The sequence below is a fragment of the Lathyrus oleraceus genome, chromosome 4, assembly GCF_024323335.1.
Source record: "Lathyrus oleraceus cultivar Zhongwan6 chromosome 4, CAAS_Psat_ZW6_1.0, whole genome shotgun sequence".
NCBI classification, from domain to species: Eukaryota; Viridiplantae; Streptophyta; class Magnoliopsida; order Fabales; family Fabaceae; genus Lathyrus; species Lathyrus oleraceus.
In genome coordinates this window covers 295195620-295217258 of record NC_066582.1, presented here as the reverse complement: position 1 = coordinate 295217258, position 21639 = coordinate 295195620, and the positions used below count along the sequence as shown (strand labels likewise).

Genomic DNA, 21639 nt, shown 5'->3' with positions numbered 1-21639 from the left:
TAACAAAAGGACGAGATTTCACAAAAGTGATTCCATATCTAATTGTATGAAATAGCATAGAATTTTGCTCAAGCAAGTATATCATCTCACACTTATGCAACCATTAACGAACACGACCTATGTCAAAATGCGGGAAACTTAGAGAGGAAATAAATTGAGAGGCCTAGTGCATAAATGTGTTTCATAATTCACAACCCAACTTTTTTACAAGTTTTAGCAATAATGCCTGTACGATGATATCATTATTCACAACTCGATTCTTTCTAAAGCAAAATGATATATATTAAGAATATGTAGGGTATACCTCAATCTAGTTCAACAACAATATAAAAAATTGAAAGCACAAACCATAAGGAGAAAATATGTATTCAAAAAACAATAGTGAAAACATATGATACAAACATTAAAAAAGAAAAAAAAAATTAGACTGTCTTTCTACCAAAAATCAAAGTCTTGATTCTGATCAAGGACGCCTTAACATCTACCATATTAATTCTTTCTTCAGGTGAATATTCACAACAATTCAAGGATAAACGAAAAATAGACGAGATGTGTGTCAAATTTTTATCAATTTGTTCTCTATTATGTTGGATTAAATTAGAATCCAAGACCTCCATAATAGAATTAGGTAATGATCCACTGATCCATGTTTTCAAACTTAGATCTCCAACAAACATGTCATCTGTTGGTTTTCTTCTTGTAAAGACTTCCATTAGCATAATTCCATAGCTGTACACATCTCCCTTTACAGATATAATCCCCTTTGATCCATACTCTGCATGTTTATATAGACTACTGATTGTCAAATAATAACTTAAATCGTAAAGAAGAAAATGTTACGTAAAAGAGATCGAAAGATGACCTGGTGCAAGGTATCCAATAGTAGCCAAAGTCTGTGTATGAGTTTTAGATTGTCCTTCATCCATGAGCTTCGCAATACCAAAATCACTAACATGTGCAACCATATCTTCATCCAGCAACACATTTGTAGGCTTTAGATCACAATGAACCACTGGTATTGGAGAACCATGATGGAGATATTCCAATGCAGATGCAACATCTATCATTATATTTAACCTTTGCAAGAAAGTCAAATAATAATTATCTGAATACAACCATTTGTCCACACTTCCATTTGACATGAACTCCATCACCAATGACTTGAAATCAAGATTTGAACAACTGCTTATTATCTTAACCAGATTTCGATGTCGCAGATTTCTCATTGAATTGCATTCTGCATCAAAGGTTCTTGATTTTTCCTCGGACTGTAAATCAATTACTTTAACTGCAATCATCTCACCATCAGGAAGCTTGCCCTGATACACAGAGCCAAAGCCACCCCTTCCAAGTAAATTACCCTCATTGAATCCATTTGTTGCTTGCACAAGTTCATAATAAGAAATTCTTCTTTGAGCTCCTAAAGTTGATAAACCTTTCTCAAGAGTATTTTCAACCTTCTTTCTTTTATTAACTTTCAAAAGTATTATGCATGCAACAATCAAAGTGATTGACACAACTATGGGAACCATGCATTTAAGTAATAACTTCTTGGCCAATGATCTTTTCTTAACTTGTCTACGACATGGAGGTACTTGTAGGCGAGGATTTCCGCAGAGTGCTTCATTATGCATAAATGACTGAGCTGTGAAATTCTTGAAAGGTCCACCATCAGGAATCTCTCCTTGTAATCCATTGTATGAAAAGTTGATATTTTGAAGATACAATAGTGATGTTAAACTGTTTGGAATAGCACCAGTTAACAAGTTTTGGGACAAGTCCAAGGAGATCAAGCTTAACATGTCACCCAGTGATGTGGGAATTGACCCATATAGTTTGTTATGTGCTAAGGAAAGACTCTGCAAAGTTTTTATGACACTGATGGTTGAAGGAATGTTGCTTGAAATTTGATTTCTTGATAGATCTAACAGTAAAATTGCTCTCAAATTCCCAATCTCAGGTGGAAGATTACCAATGAAAGCATTAGAGGTCAAATTTATCTCTAAGATATCTGTGAGACTCCAAAGAGAAGAAGGAATCTTAGAGTTCAAATTGTTAAAACCAATGTCTAACTTTTTAAGAAAAGTCATATTTCCCAAACATGTTGGTAAAGAACCAGAAAGGCTATTAATATCTAGATACAACTCACTCAAACTCTTCATTTCACAAAGCTCCTCATTAAATGAACCTTGTATTCCATTGTTGCCAAGATTCAATACTTGAAGTTTCAGTAACCCTTTGAATGTTCCAGGTATTGGTCCACTTATATTATTCTTTTCTACAGAAAAATATAGCAAGTTGCTCATGTTTCCGACTTCTAGTGGAATATTACCATAAATTCCACAAGAATCTGCCTGAAAGTATTGTGAAGATATGTTTCCAATTGACCTAGGAAGATTGGATTGAATATGATTCCCTGATAGATCTAAATATAACAAATTTCTACAACTTTTCAGGGAATTAAAGAATTGAGAAGGATCACCTATTGTTAAGCCATTGTTATGTATGAGAAAAGCTTGGAGGGACCTTAAATTTCCAAAAGCAATATCGGGAAAACTTCCACTGAATTTATTGTAACTCAACTGAAATTGAACGAGGTTAGAAGCGTTAAATATACTGGCAGGAATATTTCCAACAAAATTGTTAATATTCAAGTGTAGTTCTTGCAGGCTAGGAAGGCTGTATCCCTTGTTTGATGGAATTAGGCCTGAGAAATGATTTAGTTCAAGATGCAAGTGTGTGAGTGATGACATGTTGAAAAGTTTGGGTGGGATAGTTCCACTTAAGCTATTGTTTGCCAATTCTAAAAACTCAAATTGATCAAGATGGCCAATCTCCTCAGGTATTGGACCTGAAAATGGATAAGAAACAGTGTTGCTTATTAGTACTTGTTGTGGCTTTGGGGGAATACAAAAGTTTATTAAAACGGTTTTGTAAAATTATAAGTGTTTGTAACAAAGACACAAAGATAAAATTCATATTATGAAATGGATATGATCTTATTTTGGGTAAATGTATCGAGATAGAAAATGAAGAATACCTGTGAAAAAATTCATTGCGAAAGCTAAGAATTTCAGCGATGTGCAATTGCCAATTGATCGTGGAATGTTTCCTTCTAAACTGTTGAAGTATACTGTAAATGTTTCAAGTTGAGGAAGCTGATTGAAAAAATTATCTGGTAGACTTCCATTTAAATTGTTTTGGTCCATTCTGACCTTCTTCAAAAAAGTCATGTTAAGAGATGGAATTTGACCTGCATTGCATATGTTTGTAAGTTTAAAAATGTGTAAATGAAAGACAGAAAATAGTAATACATTATGTTTATCTTTAGTTAACATATGACTAAAAGTAATAGGAACGTAATATGAACTATTCATATTACAACTATTACTATTAAAAGAAGAATTTTTAGATAAAAATAGCTCACCAATATCAACTTAAGAGGTTATATATAAGATTTATTTATTTATTTAATTTGTAGGCAGATCAATAAGACAATAGTTTGGACTTGTGGTTATCATGTAATGAAAAATATGTTTGATATTATCCAGACGAATATATTTCAAGAATTACATGAGGTATAACAAAATATTTCAATGCTTAATATGTAAATCACATCACTTCATGTTTTAACATGTTCTCATTTAATTTATTTTATTGTATGCATTTGTAGATATATGATGATCCATCATCACATGACAAGAATGTTATTGATAATATCCGACAACTTTAGGCTCAATTCTTTTTGCAAATAGTTGAAGAACAACATCAACTTGAAGAGAAAGAAACATAGAATTCAATAAAAGATGGCGTTTTATAAGAATTAATATTGAATTATTAATTAACATTGTTTTTTTAATATAATTTATTTTTGAATTTGAATTTACACTCTTTGGTATAATTTGTTAAATTTAAATCAAAATTTGTGAGTTTAATTTTGATTGGTTGAAACGATAATAAAAGATTTGTAGGTGTCATATGTGACCTCAACTTGATTTAAGATTAAACAGTTATGTTATGTATTTCTCTCATCCATTTTAGAGAATAATATTTGTTGATGGTTCATTTAAAATCATATATTGATGTCATTTATAAAACTAACTTTAGTAAATAACATGTGTGATACATACGATATACAAACAATATAAGAAAAGTTTATACATCTAATTTAAGAAAAACAACAGGTGTGAAAGGTTGATTTCTGATCAAATAACCCCGTTAAACTTTTAACACTCAATTTTGGAGATAATTGATATGATATATATGCTCTACATATTTTTTAGGTAAAAACAGGTGTCATAAGTTGGTTTCTAATCAAACTACTCTCCATTAAACTTTAACATCGGTTTTTGGAAAAATATAGGTACGATTTATAAGTGTTTACACCTCTTTGAAGAAGAAAAAAGATGTTGAATGTTAGTTTTAACAACAATATGTAACACTTATAACATCAGTTTATCACCAATGTTAAATCGATTTATCATACCTTTTTTAAAATCGGTGTTAAAATCATACTTACAATACCGGTAGCAACAACATCGGAAAAAATCAGGTATTAAATCTCTAAAAAATGGTGTTAAATCTATTATCTACACTGGTGCCACTTAGGTATCTTTCACCGTATGGGTCTCTAACTCACTTAGGTGCCCACCTTTCCTCCATGTCCGACATGGTTGGGACTCAAACCCAATTAAGGCATGAATCATTATTGTCACATCCCCACTTACCGCTTTACCTAAGCCTTTGAGATGGTATGTGCACAATCACATCCAAATATGTGATTAAAACTCAACAACAAAATAGGACTGTCGGAGCAAGACTATATTATGAATAAAAAGTCTAAGTTTATATATATATATATATATATATATATATATATATATATATATATATATATATATATATATATATATATATATATATATATATATATATATATATATAATTCTTATGAAATATCAATAAATTTAAGACAAATTACTATCCTTGATAGATATAAAATTAGGCTTTTTATTCATAATATAGCCTCTCAGGATGTTATAACCTCTCATGCTTTTTCTTCCTTCTTTTGAATTATGAGCATTTTAATATCAACCCGAAATCATTTCAACTATGTTGGCACCCCTAGAAACCATTATCTTATGCCCACAACTAACTCACGAATATGAATATCATAAAGAATATAACTTTTTGTAATACTCATAAACTCTATGGTCAAATCCCATAAAGTGCCGAATGTACGTATATTTTCTCTTTCGTCAGAGTTAGGTTTCTTGGAGCTTGTTTAGAATGAGGGTTCCTTAAGCTTTCATGCAATGACTAATGTTTATTCTATGTATGGTTTAAGGTTGAAGATGACCATGTGGGATGACCTTTAGCGACATAGACATTTTTTTCGGCGAGATGCCTAGTGTGTAATAGGAGATTTTAACACAGTTTTCTCCATTTACGAGAGACTATATATAGGTTGGTGACAAAATATGAATAGTCTTATACAGTGTGATGTTTTTGGGAATATTATTACTTAGATGAAGCTTATGGACCTTCCTCTCTTAGGTATGTGTTTTAACTGATTTCAATCAAATGAGATGGAAACTATGTATCTTAATAAGATACTCGTGTTAGATGGTTGATGGGATCAGTGAGGTATAATGTATTGTTACTAGAGATATCTTTGACTATTTTTCTATCTATCATCCGTTATTTTAAACACCGTTAGTATCTAAAGCCTTTCAGGTTTAACAATCATTACCTGAATCACAAAAATTTGGAGTAAGTGTTCAAATTTTTTGGGAAAGTTCTCTATCTATCTATATAGAGAAAGAAAGATAAAATTTTGCACAGTTGATCTATTTGTACCATTCAACCTTCTTTAATAGAAAGACAACTGGTAAATGAGGTGGTTGTTGTGAATTAGTTGGTAAACCAAGAAACCTTTGAAGATTCATTTATCTTCAAATTAAAATTCAAAAAGACATATAACTCTGTTAGCTGGAATTTTCTAAATTACATGTGAGATTGGTGTTTGATGGCATGATATAATTCACGCGAGTTCCCTGGGAACCTTGTCATTCTCTTAAATGCTATCCTTGATGACACTTATCATATTATATTTTCTAGTTAATCTTCTAAGTATTTTAATTATATTTTTAGTTAATTTTGTATGAAATAAATCAAGGACAAGATTCAAAATATCATGGAAGACCTCAATTTGATTTGAAATCACTAACAAATTAATTCTTTTCATGGTGGAAGTTACAGTTATATGAGGTGGAGGGAACTAAACACAAAAATTGAATAATAAAATACTTAGAAAATAATCGTAAAATTCAACTTGCAATTATTGAAGTTGAATGACAATAATCGATATTGAAAAAATCATAGTGTGTAGAATCCTTAATGCATTGTGCTTCAAGTTTTCATGTGCCTGGCATGCCAATGCATATCATGGAACGCGTCTCGCTTGAATTTTTCTGTGGCACGATTGCTGAAATTCATTAAAAAATCGGTACAAGAAAAAATTATTTCAAATGCAAGGGTCATGATTTTGGTAAAGAAAAGTTGTTGTGAGTGCTAGAGGTCTAAGGTAGACAATCCATCATCCTATGAGTCCATTTTTTTTGTAATCTCATTTACTATATCTCGTATCTTTTGTTATGAATAACTGTAGCGTGGGTGGGCTAGTTTCATTAGGTTGGGCTCTTTGAGATGAATTTGTTGTAAACATGTTTGATCAATGTATTTTTCTAAGTATTATTCTATATAATTATGAACCTTTTTATGATTAAAAAAAGATTATGTTTCATGTGTTTATTCATTGAAGAATGAGTATATTGATTCTAAATTGTGCATGAGTGTTAGTTGTATATGTGAATAGGAATTAGTTTATTCATAGATTAATGGTTTGTTCCTAGAATAAGGGAAACAAATCAGTGTGAATAGGAATTAGTTTATTCATAGGGTTTGTTCCTAGAATAAAGGAAACAAATCAGAAATTGATTTGTTCTCATTAAATATAATTAATTAGTGTAATTACTTGTATAACCCTGTAATCTCTATATATACCAAAAATAATAATGAGAGAGGTATCAAACCTATTTTCCTGACATGGTATCAACCTCGCGATCAAACCTGTGATTTTCTGGTTCTGATCGAGTTTTGTTGTTCATCGTTTATTGGTGTCTGATCGATCAACGTGGAATTTGTTTCGCGGAGATTTCATCGTGATTCTAGGGTTAGGGCTTCGGTTTGTTTTGCGATTCTTTTCCCAAATCGTGATTCTCGGTCGTGTTTGGTTTTTTTTTTCGGTTGCAATTTTGATTTTTTTGTTCTTGGATGTTCTTGGTTTGAGACTCTTGATCGTGATTATCTTTTGATTCTGTCGCTTCTTCAAAATCGCATTTGCTTTGTTTGTGGATTGTGGATTGTTCGGTTCGTGGATTATCTTGGTTATCTTCTTGTTGCACTGTTTGTGGATTGTGGACACTATACTGTTCGTGGAGTATTTGGTTTGTTTACTGTTGCTGGATTATTATTATAATCATAATAATTATTATAATAAGAATTATTATTATAATAATTTATCAATTAGTGAGGTTGAATCTTGTTGCATACTAACTTAGATGGCTTCCGAAAAAGAAAGAGATAATTTTTGTGTCCGTTTTACCGACAAAAATTATTCGGCATGGGAATTTCAATTTAAGATGTATGTTAGAGGAAAGGGATTATGGAGTCACTTAGATGATGTTTCTAAGGCACCGACGGAGAAAACTGCTTTAGATGTGCGGGAAACTAAAGATGCTCAAATCATCACTTGGATTCTCAACAGTATTGATCCTCAGATGATCAATAATTTGCGCTCTTTTTCAACTGCTCAAGAAATATGGAATTATTTGAAGCGCATTTATAACCAGGACAATTCGGCAAAACGGTTTCAGTTAGAGCTAGACATAGCCAACTATAAACAAGGTGACTTGTCTATTCAAGAATACTATTCTGGTTTTCTAAATCTCTGGACAGAACACTCCGCTATTATACACGCTAAGGTTCCCAAGACCTCCCTCGCGGTTGTTCAAGAAGTTTACAACACCGGTGGGCGAGATCAATTTCTCATGGAACTTCGTTCAGAATTTGAGGTTGTCAGAGGTGCTTTGCTAAATAGGAATCATGTTCCTTCTTTGGATACTTGTGTTGGTGAACTTCTCAGGGAAGAACAACGTCTGATTACTCAAGGAGCTATGTCTCATGATGCTGTCAGTTCCGAACCCGTGGCAATTGCATATGTTGCTCAGAGCAGAGGAAAGGGTCGTGATATGCGACAAGTCCAATGTTTTTCTTGCAAACAATTTGGACATATTGCTCGCAGCTGCAGTATGAAGTTTTACAACTATTGCAAACAACAGGGTCATATCATCTCTGACTGTCCCACGCATCCTCCCCGACCAGCACAACGTCCAGCCGAAACATTCCATGCCACTACCAACTCTACAGTTGGTCCTCTCAGTACTGGTGCATCTAATGGCGGTGTTATACAACCTAAAATGATTTAACAAATGGTACATTCTGCTCTTTCAGCCTTGGGAATTCAGGGTAAGTCTTCTAATGTTTCTCAACCGTGGTTTCTTGATTCTGGCGCATCCAATCACATGACGGGCTCCTCTGAATACTTGCACAATTTACATTCTTATAATGGAAATCAGCAAATTCAAATTGTTGATGGTAATAAACTCACTATCACTGATGTTGGTGACATAAACTCTAACTTTCGTGACGTGCTTGTATCACCCAGACTTGCTTCCAACTTATTGTCAGTTGGTCAATTGGTGGATAACAATTATAATGTTAATTTTTCTCGTGTTGGTTGTCTTGTGCAGGAGCAGGTGTCGGGGAAGGTGATCGCGAAGGGGCCTAAAGTGGGAAGATTGTTTCCACTCCAGTTTAGCTCTAGTCATTTATCTTTTGCTAGTAATAGTGTTTTGAACTCTTATGAGGATTGGCATAGAAAATTGGGCCATCCAAATTCTGTTGTTTTGTCTCATTTATTTAAAATTGGTTTGTTGGGAAATAAACATGTTTGTACTGCTTCTATTTCATGTTCTGTTTGTAAATTGGCTAAAAGTAAAACACTTCCTTTTCCATCAGGTGCTCATCGTGCCTCCACTTGTTTTGAGATGATTCATAGTGATGTGTGGGGAATGTCTCCTGCAACATCTCATGCTCACTATAAATATTTTGTCACATTTATTGATGACTACAGTCGTTTTACTTGGATATATTTTCTTCGATCTAAGTCTGAAGTGTTTTCTATGTTTCAGAAGTTTTTGACATATGTTGAAACTCAATTTCAAACAAGTGTGAAAAATTTTCGATCTGACTCTGGAGGTGAGTATATGTCTCATGAGTTTCAGGAGTACCTTCAACAAAAAGGGATCTTATCTCAACGATCTTGTCCCAATACCCCCCAACAAAACGGGATGGCAGAGCGAAAGAATCGTCATTTGCTTGATGTAACGCGCACTTTACTTCTTCAAGCTTCTGTGCCATCCCGATTTTAGGTAGAGGCTCTTTCCACAGTCGTATTCTTGATCAATCGTCTTCCTTCTATGGTTATTGATTTTGATTCTCCTTTCTTTCGTCTTTTTAAAACTCAGCCTGATTATAGTTATTTACATACTTTTGGATGTATGTGTTTTGTTCACTTACCTCAGTTTGAACGAAATAAGCTTGGAGCACAGTCTATTCAATGTGCATTTATGGGGTATAGAAACTCTCATAAGGGTTTTGTGTGTTATGATGTGTCTAATCACCGCTTTCGAGTTTCTAGGAATGTTACATTTTTTGATAATCAATTTATGTTTCATTCTCTTTCTCCTGTCACAAATGAAATTGCTATTCTTCCTAATTTTTCTGTTATGCCTCGATCTATAGAACGTTACAAACCAGGAATCACATATGTCAGACAACGCAGAAAACAGGTTCCCACGGCCCCTCCCGACACAGATCCGCCACCTGACCCTGAACCGGTCAAACAACGACGTTCTAGTCGAATATCTAAAGCACCAGATAGATATTCACCAGACAGGTATGATTCCTCACATACTTCTCTGACCGCCTCACTGTCTAGCATATTTATTCCTACTTGTTATGCACGGCTGTTAAAGACGTGCGCTGGATAAAAGCAGTGAATGAGGAACTTCAGGCTCTTCAAGAGAATTTTACATGGGATATTGTCTCTTGTCCCCCTGATATCAAACCCATAGGTTGCAAATGGGTGTATTCTGTGAAACTGAATTCTGATGGGTCTCTCAATCGTTTCAAGGCTCGATTGGTTGCCTTAGGAAATAAGCAGGAATATGGAATTGATTATGATGAGACATTTGCACCGGTTGCCAAAATGACATATGTTCTTACAATACTCTCCATAGCTGCTTCTAACGGGTGTTCTCTTCATCAAATGGATGTGAAAAATGCTTTTCTTCATGGTGACCTGACGGAAGATATTTATATGACTCCTCCTCAAGGTTTATTCTTGTCATCTAAGGGTGTGTGCAAGCTCAAACGCTCCTTATATGGTTTGAAACAATCGCCTAGAGCATGGCATGAAAAATTCCGCTCAACTCTACTTGGGTTCTCCTTTACTCAGAGTCAATATGATTCTTCTCTATTTATTCATAGAACTTCTACTGGAATTGTCCTGCTTCTTCTGTATGTTGATGATATGATTATTACTGGTTCTGATCATGCTTCGATTCAAAGCCTTAAACAACAGTTACAAGCATCGTTGCATATGAAAGATCTTGGTAATTTGCATTACTTTCTTGGTCTTGAGGTTCATTCTACATCCAAGGGCATATTCCTCCATCAACACAAGTATGCCACATATTTAATTTCTATGGCTGGTCTACAATCGGCTAATCCAGTGGATACTCCTCTTGAGGTTAATGTTAAATATCATCGTGATGATAGTGATCTCTTGCCTGATCCCTTATTGTATCGTCAACTCGTGGGTAGCCTTAATTACCTGACTATTACTCGTCCTGGCATATCTCTTGTTGTTCAACAAGTAAGTCAGTTCATGCACTCTCCTCGTCATCTTCACTTGGCAGCAGTTCGTCGCATAATTCGCTACCTGAAGGGAAGCTCTCATCGTGGTTTATTCTTTCCCACTGGAATTGCTCCTAAACTAAGTGCTTATAGTGATGCCAATTGGGCAGGATGTCCTGATACTCGGTGATCTGTCACTGGTTGGTGCATGTTTCTTGGCTCTTCATTGATATCATGGAAAAGTAAGAAACAAGCGAGAGTCTCTGAATCTTCTACTGAATCTGAGTATCGTGCCATGTCTGCTGCCTATTCTGAAATAATTTGGCTTCGTGGTCTTTTGGCTGAACTTGGATTTCCTCAAACAGAGCCAACTTCACTTTATGCGGACAATACAAGTGTCATCCAAATCGTTGTGAATCCTGTTTTTCATGAACGCACCAAACATATCGAAGTTGAGTGTCATTCGATCCGTGACGCATATGATGACAGACTAATATCACTTCCTCATGTCAATACTCAGTTGCAGGTTGCAGATATTCTTACCAAGGCCGTTCCGCGTCCACGTCATCAGTTTCTTGTTAGCAAATTGATGCTCATTGACCAACAACATCAATTTGAGGGGGGGGGGGGGGGGGGGGGGGGGGGGGGGGTGAATAGGAATTAGTTTATTCATAGATTAAGGGTTTGTTCCTAGAATAAGGGAAACAAATCAGTGTGAATAGGAATTAGTTTATTCATAGGGTTTGTTCCTAGAATAAGGGAAACAAATCAGAAATTGATTTGTTCTCATTAAATGTAATTAATTAGTGTAATTACTTGTATAACCCTGTAATCTCTATATATACTAGAAATAATAATGAGAGAGGTATCAAACCTATTTTCCTGACAGTATAATGTGCAATTATATCATAATTTATTATTGATATTGTCGTACCCCAAATTTTGATCACTATTTCTTTCTTGTTAGTTACTTAGAATCCAAGTCATTGAGATGCTCAGGACCCTTTATAAGGCATCTGGTCAATCCCAATGATCTAAAAAATCAAAGGGGGACCATTTTGACTTTTTAGTCCCTGTTAGGGATTTGTTTTAATTCAGGGATGTTAATTGGAACATAATTTAGAGATTTATGCTAGAGGGATATTACCCGTGATAACTAGGACAATTTGTCTTATTAAAACATATTAGTCAATAATAATAACTATGAAGATTATTTGTTTAATAACAGGGATAGAATATGTCATAATAACGTTATTAGTTAAATGGGAATAAATTATTATTATTATTATTATTATTATTATTATTATTATTATTATTTAATATTAAATTATATTATTGTTATTTAGGATTAATTTATATTGGGATTAACTAGGGTTAAATAATTTTTTTTTTATTAAAACAAATTATCATTAATCGGTATATTATCAAATTAGGGTCATAATAAGGTTATAAGTATTATTATTAAGATTATTATTAATTTATTATTAAGATTATTACTATATATTCGCTAATGCTATTTTATTTTGAATAAACAGAATAGTCTAGTTGGTTTTAAAAGGAGTAGAGGGAGTTATAAGTAAGAGATCTTGAGTTCAAGTCTTAGCTCTCTCTTTTTCTTATATTCTCTACTTTTATTTCTATTTTTATTTTGACAATAAAAATATATTTTTTTATATAATTTTCGTTTTAATTATTATGTGTTTTTAAAAATAATGAATTTTCACTTTTTCCACTTTTTTACTCAAAATATATCAAAAAAATCACAAAATAAAAAATATATTGAAAATATTTTGTTCTTTTTATTTTAGGATAGTAATTTAATTTGATTTTTATTTAAAACATAATAAAAAGATTTTTTTTAAAAAGGATTTTATTCGCTTTTACATTTTAGGTAGTCTTTGCTATTTTAGGAGATAATCAACACAATTATAAGGAATTAATCATGAATCAAAATCAAATAAATTTATTTTTGTGCTCTCTTGATTATTTTTATTGACTATAATTACATTGATTTTATGCTCTTTTAAACTTAACTACTAATGTTATAAATAGCCCCCTCTATTTTTACTAAGGAGATCAACTAACCCTTACCAACAATCCGTTCTTACACACAAATGATCTCACTCTCACACGTAAAATCACAAGACCAATTTTCACACTAACATATTCATACACAAATTCACCAACTTAGAATCACTCACACCTACAACAAATTCACAAAGTCCAATACCAAGATCCTCCATGAATACAGTAACATGATAATCACCAGTTTACAGTCATACCTCATTATTTTCTATTCAATTTCTATATACCATTTTCCTTATTCTTCCACAGCCATCATTACCATCTACATGAATAACACCATCATGCATCCTCAACAATAACAACTCTATTTTCGATCTCCATAAACAAAACAACACCAAATACAAACATGTAAAATCCAAAACGACAGCAAACCCGTAGCACAAAAAAACGAAAAAAGAAAGAGCAAACTGGATTCGTCGTTGGAAACCGCGCAAGATCCACTGCCGCATGACAAACCACCACACCATCCATCTTCGATCGCGTCAACACCCTTTTCCGACGTTGTTCAGCCATCTCTGATCGTCATCACAAGCAAACCACGCACAGGTCCGACTCAAAAAGCGATCACCGCATGATCCACAACTTTGACCGCCGCGTTTTTCTTCCAACCTCGCGCCTCACAAAATTGCATGCACTCGCCGAAAACACTGTTTGATTTGGTTTATCTGGTCGCTGTAATCAGATCGCACGCTCTTGATCGTTTTGTTCCGGATTGCTTGTCGGTATTTTTCACTTTCCTTTGTTTTGCTGTTTGTATGCATGGCTTTTTTTTTCTTCCGTTATTTGTTTGCTTAGTTTGATTTGAAAATTGAGAGGAAGAAGAAATACAAAAGAGAGCTTTTCATGAGAGAGGGTGATGGACTTCGTAAGAAAGGAATTAATTAAGCAAGATTCATGTGCCTAATTTTGTCAAATGTGGTACTTGAATCTTATTTTAGTGTTTATAATTTTAGTGGTGATATTAAATTGTGTCATAGTCTTTATGAGAAATTAATAGACACTCTACTATACAAAGAGAAACTTGATTTAGTTGACCTTTAGATTTATCACGACTTTACTGTTACTACTATTTTATTTTGTAATTAGTTTTGATAGGTTACAATAATTATCATTATCATTAGTCCTAATTATTATTAAAAAATTGTTTAAACTTAAATTACTAAAGTAATCTACGCGACTTTTCTAGGATCATTAAGTTAATCCTAATTACAAAAGTTATCCCTCTATAATAAAATTAAAACAAAGTTATCTATTTAGCTCTGATAGTTTAATTAGATTTTTTTTCTCATTTTGACAAAAATAAATGATAATCCTTCTTATTTAAATTAATTTGAAGAAAATATATAAAAAAATACAAAAAATAAGGTTATAAATAAATAAAAACAAGGGAATGGAAATAAAAAAAAAATCTCAATTTTAAGTGTGGGTTAATTAAGTTAATTTTCATTAGATATTATGCTTTAGGGTATTTTACCAAAAATAAAAAAATAAATTAATAATTAAGGTTTTTCTAATTTTAATTAATTTATTAATAAAAAATTATTTTTATGATTTAATTTGTTTAATTAGTTATAATAGTCATATTTAGTTAATTAGGGATTTATATTATCTATATTGGGATTAATTAAATCAAGAAATCTGGGATAAAAAAAAAAGGATAATTTTTATGGTTTTAAGGGATATAAATTAGAGATAAAATCAGGATAAAGAATTATGTATAATGAAATATGGGATAAAAATGTGGGATAATTTTGGGATAGAAATTTGGAATAAAAAATGTGGGATAATTTTGGGATATAAATTTGGAATACAAAATGTGGGATAATTTTGGGAGATAGAAATTTGGGATAAAAAAACTTGGTTATGGGATAGAAAATTGGGATTAAAAAAATTAGGGATATTTTATGGGATAATCATGGGATAGCTTTGGGATAATATGGGATAAAATTCTATGACAAATTTTAAGGGTTTTAAAGGGATAAAAATTGGGATACGGAATATATTATCTAAGGGATACATTATTTATTTTCTTAAATAAACTAGAAGTTATATTTTTTAATTAAATAATTGGGATAAAATTGATCTCAACACACTTCAAATTATAAGCCCTCTACCCTGAGGTATTGAGGCATTTTAAAATCAATCATTTCTCCGCCCCCGATGCGTGAGAGTTTTCAAGGGATAAAAACGACAAAACAAACAATTATTTTCTAGAAGAACTACGGTACTCTGATCCCTCGCCTAATGCGAAGGTACGTAGGCATAGAGTTGTAAACTCTAGCGAGTACAATTATGAAAATATTTTTGGGTCTCTCGTCCATTTAAAAGTAATACCTTCTGTAAATAAATAAATAATTAATAATTAATAAATATTAAAGCAAACACTTTAGAAACACACACTAGCCCTAAAATTGTAGGAGGATCCCATTGAGTACAATGGAGGTAAGGGGTGCCTAACACCTTCCCCTTACTTAACTGACTCCCGAACCTAGTCTCTTATTCTTCACTATTAGGTTTTATCATTATTTCCCTGTTCCTTAGGAACGAATAAAGGATGGTGGCGACTCTGTCATTTTTCCAGCCGCGACAGATATTTCTATACATAAGGTCTTAGTTTCCTTTTATATAGTAATTTACAACCGATAAAACGCTCATCAATTGTGAACTCATCTGAGACATTAAGAGGTTTCAATTGAAGAAGAGGGTTACACATAAAGAAATTTGGTGTAACTAATTATGTTAAACTAATTGTGATAGTTAGGAATGTCATTCTATGTTCAAGCGAAATTACGAAACAAGGTTAGATAAAGGATTTAAAAAGGGGCTTAGAGTATCATAACAATTAGTAAGTTATCAGAAACATCTCTAGCAAGAGCCCGGTGAGACACCATCCCCCACTTACCCCACCACCCTTTAGACAACAGAATCATATCCAAGTTACTCGTCACTCCCCTATTGAGTTGAAATTGAGTTAGTTTTCTACCTAGAAGGGGAAATCAATAAGATCCATCTGATAGATAAACTATTAAACCCAAGAGACTCCATTGAGACACTCGACCGATGAGAACCAATCATATCGACCCTCTCACCACTAGTGCAACCCGTATTGAAAAATATCAAAAACACACCACACTTCCCCCTCCCTCCCCCTCAAAGGAATTCTTTACAGTTCAGGAGATATCCCGGATCACTCTATCTCGAGTATGACACACTTAGAATGAACATTCACCATAAAATTGAGTTTTTAAGGCCCCTCATTCGAAACAAACCCCAAAGAACCCTTCATTATGAAAATAAAAAAGAATGACGAATCACCTTTAGAAATATACCAAATCTAAATCAAACCACAATTATTACCAATAGAAAGTTTAAAATTCTAGTCTAAAAAAGAATCACCCTATAAAAATGCACTAAAGAAGAGAAACCTTGCTAAGCTTTATATAAAGAATCAAGTAAAGATTTGTCAAAGTTGTGGATGAAAATATCTTACCTTCCAAGTTGTTTCCAGAAAGACATAAATCTCGAAGTTTGGTGATGTTTCGGATGCCACCTGGTATGGGCCCTTTGTTGAAACTATTGTATTGTAGATATAATATTTTCAACTCTTCACATTGATGCCAAAAATTAGGCATTTTACCTATAAAAAATTGATTATAATAAAGATAAATATATCTATTTATGATTTGAATATCCTTCAGAAATATTTGAAACATATTATTATGACAAAGATAAAAATCTAACAAGTTCTTGAAATTTATCCATAAATATGTTTACTAAAAGCTAGTTATTTTCAAGGTGCATTATTTAGTGTGACAGTGTGAGGAAGGCGTGACGAATAATAGAACTAATGTTCTATAATTATCAGACAAAGACATCACGATTTTAATGTTGAATATAAAGGTCACTTGTATTTGAGTCACTCTTTTATAAATACAACATTTAATCTATTTATTATTGAAGTAGGATTTAATCTATAAAAAAATCGCACAAGTGTGAGTCTTTATATAATAGAATAGAATAGAATTTAACACATGATTAAACTTCTGTTTTTTATTAAGTCGAACTAGAGGTTCTTATTGGACTTGTTAGGGAATCTGGAGAAGATAAAAGTAACAAAGAGGCCAACACTCTAAGATCACGAGAGATGCCCCTCATATCCACCCAAAACTTTGATAGAGATTTAACTCATCACACTTAAACTCAATACTCTTATTAGTAATATTATCTAGTATCATTTTTTAAATTTATCCTTTTATAAAACAGTGTAAAAGGAAAGAAAAAGTTAAAATAAATTTTCTCTTCATTACACAAATCAATTAGAAACACGTAAAAAAAACAAAGCACAAGTATACATTAGGTACACTAGTTTGACAACCCTACTGATGTTCGGTTAATAAGGGTTGTAGTGTTACTTTGTGTATGGATCAGATATCTTAGTTCTGTCTTTTCAATATGGTGATTGTTAGTTTATAAAGAATCCCTAATATCTTGGATCCTAAATGGCTGATTCATTTCTAATTATGGTTGGTGTTTTCTAGTGCACCTAATGGTGACTAATGAGAATAATGTCCTCTACCTTTTTTAGTTCAACCATTTAAAGACATTTATGTGACGTGAATGATCTACTAATACGCGTAATTGATAACTTGTTTTGGGTTTAGGTCAGGGAGGTAGCTTCTTGCTCTAATAGGAACTTCGTCCAAAGAGACCATACTCGATATGTCTAGGATGTACACAACCCCTCAAGCATGATGCCTAAAAGGGGTGACAAGCTTTAGAGGGGTTTCTGGGATGTACACAACCCATTAATCATGAGGCCTAAAAGGAGCAAAATACTTTTAGAGGGGGAGTCTATGATATACAAGGAGAGTCTAAGATGTATAAGGAGATACTGGAATGTACATAGTCCCTTAAGCATGAGCTTCAAATAGAAGAAGTTCTTTAGTGGGTGAGTCTCGAACGTACACAATCCCTTAAGCATGAGGCCTATAGGGGGAAATGCTTTAATGTAGGAATCCAAGATATATACATTCTTCAAGCACGGGCCCAAAATGGAGAAGTGCTTTATAGAAGGAATTTGGCGTGTAGACATATGTATGACCTTTGGACTTATTCTTTTTACTTAGGATTTCATTTAAATCATTACTCGTTGCCTTGGGACTCACATAATTGTCAACTCATCATGGGAATCTAAGAAGTAGACATATGTCTGACCTTTGGACTTAGTCTTTTTACTTATGACTTTAAATAAGTGTTATATTTTTTTATTCAAACTCAGGTCGTATTTAATACTCTCTTAACATTCTTTTGTGTTTCTTGTGAATTTCCTTTCTCCCTTTTTATTCACTGTCTGCTACCTATCGTAAGTATAATTTTGATTCTTTTCTTTCTTTTATTTATAGTCATGGTTTTCATTTGCGAGTGTGACAAGTCTGAAAAGGTTGTTGAGTCCCAAAATGTTTAAGAGAAGTTTGAATTATGGAATCAATGTTGAAAGTTTCATAATGGAGGATGAAGGAAGTGAATTAGAAGTTCATGGAAAGAGATGTGAGGTTCTTCCATAAGTTATTATAATGATAATGAAGAGGTTTTATTCAATTTATCATGGAGATTTATTCCACTCCCCCGAGCTCCATTTCTGAAGAGGTTCTATTTATCCAATACTGAAAGAGATATCCAACACTGAAAGAGGTTGTATTTATCATGGAGATTTGTTCAATTTAAGTTGGGATTTCATATGTCAAGAATACGACTAGATAAAAGCATTCGGGGTTGGGATAGATATATCCAACACTATAAGAGAAGACAATGTTATTTTGGAACCATATGTGCGAGGTGAGAAGTTTTGTATGTGGCGACCTCTCGGGGCAAAGAATATATTTTTATACTTCTACACTGGTGTTTTTGAGGATTTTGGGTTTGGAACATTTTCACCCTATTTGTTAGGTTTGTGCTTTTATGATTGGCAACATTTTTGTTAAAAACATGTATCATAATAAGATGTTGAGCAAGATGTCGTGACATGTTGATCAAACATCTTGGCAGGTTTTGTTTTACTTCTTGGGAGACTTGTTTTATTATGAGATCTCTGAAGATTCTCTGAATATTCAGATATCATATCTGACTGTCCAATAAGGTTTATTTTAGGAACTCTTATTTCATTTCCAACTGTGTATTTGTTTCTAAAAAGGGATGTTGAGACATTTTAAGAAACAAGTCATCTTGCTCCTGATTTTATGCAGAAGATTCTGCATAAAAATTTGTGCAACATTTCAGATTGGATCTGGTGCAGTTTTAAGCCTAAGCCCGTGCTTACCAAAGGCTATTTAATTATCATGTTACTAAACCTAAAATAAAAAAGTGAGAGATATGCTTGAGTATTGTGGAATTAGGGTTTTAGTGTTATTTGTTATTTGTGAGCCACTCTTATATCTCGTTGATATTAAATATGGATTGTATCTTTGAGTTATAATTGTTGATCACTCGTAACCTTTTAAGCAAGAGTGGATTTTATGTTTTGTAAGAATGTCATATAGTATTGGATTAAAGTCATTATCACTTTGTGTGATTGAAGGGAAGTGAGAGGGGTCTCATATCTAGGAGAGTCTTAGATAGAAATTCCAAGGGTAATGATTAGGTGAGAAGTTTTTAAAACCAGAGGTTGTTTAGAACTCTAAACTAAAACTATTATAGAGGATTTCTTTCCTGGCTTGTATGCCCCCATATGTAGGTGACGTTGCATCAAACTGGGTTAACAATTGACCTGTGTTATTTACTTCCTACTTTTTACACTATAATTGTTTCTGGTGTGACATGTCCATATACTGGTTTCGTGACATTGTATATGACATATGTTATCTGTGTACTTATTTCTGGTGTGACATGTCTTGATCCTGGTGTCGTGATATCGTATACAACATCAATTTTCTACTTACTATTATTGTTGATTGAAGTCCTGATATTAGTGTCGTGACATCACATACGACATTTGATATCTGAATACCATAATTTCAATTGGTATCAAAGCAGGCATCCTGCTCGGTTTCTGGGTGAGATCCGGGGAAAATACTTTCTGGTACAATGGAGGGAGGATTTGTTAACAGACCACCCATCTTATATGACACCAACTATGACTATTGTAAGGCACATATGGTGGCATTCCTAAAACATATGGACATCAAGACTTGGAAAGCTGTCATCAAGGGTTAAGAACATCCTGTTGTGAAGGACAAAGATGAGAAGGCTACTATTGACTTAAAGCCCGAAAAGTACTGGTCTAAGGAAGAAGATGAACTGGCTCTTGGAAACTCCAAAGCTTTGAATGCTCTATTGAATGGAGTTGACAAAAACATATTCGGGTTAATAAACACTTGCACTGTGGCCAAAGATGCGTGGAAAATTCTCAAAACCACCCATGAAGGCACATCTAAAATGAAGATGTCTAGGTTTCAGCTTCTCACCACTAGATTTAAGAATCTAAAGATGAAAGATGATGAGACTATTCATGATTTTCAAATGAATTCTCTTGAAATAGGATATTCATCTAATTCCTTGAGAGAGAAGATGTCAGAAGAAAAGCTGGTTATAAAAATTCTCAGGTCCCTACCTAAGAAATTTGACATGAAGGTCACAATCATTGAAGAAGCCCAAGACATCAACAACATGAGAGTAGATGAACTTGTTGGGTCACTCCAAACTTTTGAATTGGGTATTAGTGACATATCTGAAAAGAAAAGAAAGAGGATAGCTTTTGTATCCAACACCGAAGATGAAGAGGACCAATGTGACTTGGATACTGATGAGGGAATGTCTAATGTTATTGTACTTCTTAGGAGACAATTCAACAAGGTTCTGAAGGGAATGGACAGGAAGTCAAGACCAAATGTCAAGAACATCTCATCTGACATCAGCAAGAACAATGATTCTTAGAGAAAAGAAAGAACAGAAGAAAAGCCCAATCAAGGAAAAGGTATTCAGTGTCATGAATGTGAGGGTTTTTGTCACATTAGATCAGAATGTCCCACGTATCTCAAGAAACAAAATAAGGGCTTGTATGTTTCTTAGTCTGATGATTCTGAAGGTGAAACTGATGATGAAACTGCTAAGCATGTTACAACTTTCAATGATAGATATGAAACTGATGGAGATTCTTATGATGAGGATGTCTTTAATGAAGAATTGGTTGTTTCCTACAAAGAGCTTTGTGCCAGAAGTAAAGAGGTGTGTAAGACATGAGAAGAGCATAAGAGAATCATAGATCAACTACAGACTGAAAAAAAGAAACTTTTATCTATTGTCACTGATCTTGAAAATGAGGTAACTCTATTGTCTTCTAAACTTGAAAACATGACCAAATCCATAAGAATGTTAAACAATGGGTCTGATATGCTAAATGAAATTCTTCAAGTTGGAAAAGGGGCTACAAACTTAAAAGGTATAGGTTTTAATTGCCAATATCAAAATAAATAAGGAAAAACCCATGTGACAAAAATTATTCCTCCAGAAAGGAAG

At 33.2% G+C, this 21639-nt stretch overlaps 1 protein-coding gene across 1 annotated transcript in view; it reads right to left on the bottom strand.

Moving 5' to 3' along the window:
* Positions 1-258: 258 nt before the first annotated feature.
* Positions 259-21639, bottom strand: part of LOC127075195 (receptor kinase-like protein Xa21) — a 29717-nt gene continuing 8336 nt past the window's right edge. Inside the window, exons 2-5 of the mRNA XM_051016673.1 lie at positions 16619-16765; positions 3041-3253; positions 863-2851; positions 259-775 (exon numbers count right to left, since the gene is read on the bottom strand). Coding sequence (XP_050872630.1) covers positions 423-775; positions 863-2851; positions 3041-3253; positions 16619-16765 — 2702 coding nt within the window. The 3' untranslated portion in view covers positions 259-422. The remainder of the gene's footprint in view (positions 776-862; positions 2852-3040; positions 3254-16618; positions 16766-21639) is intronic.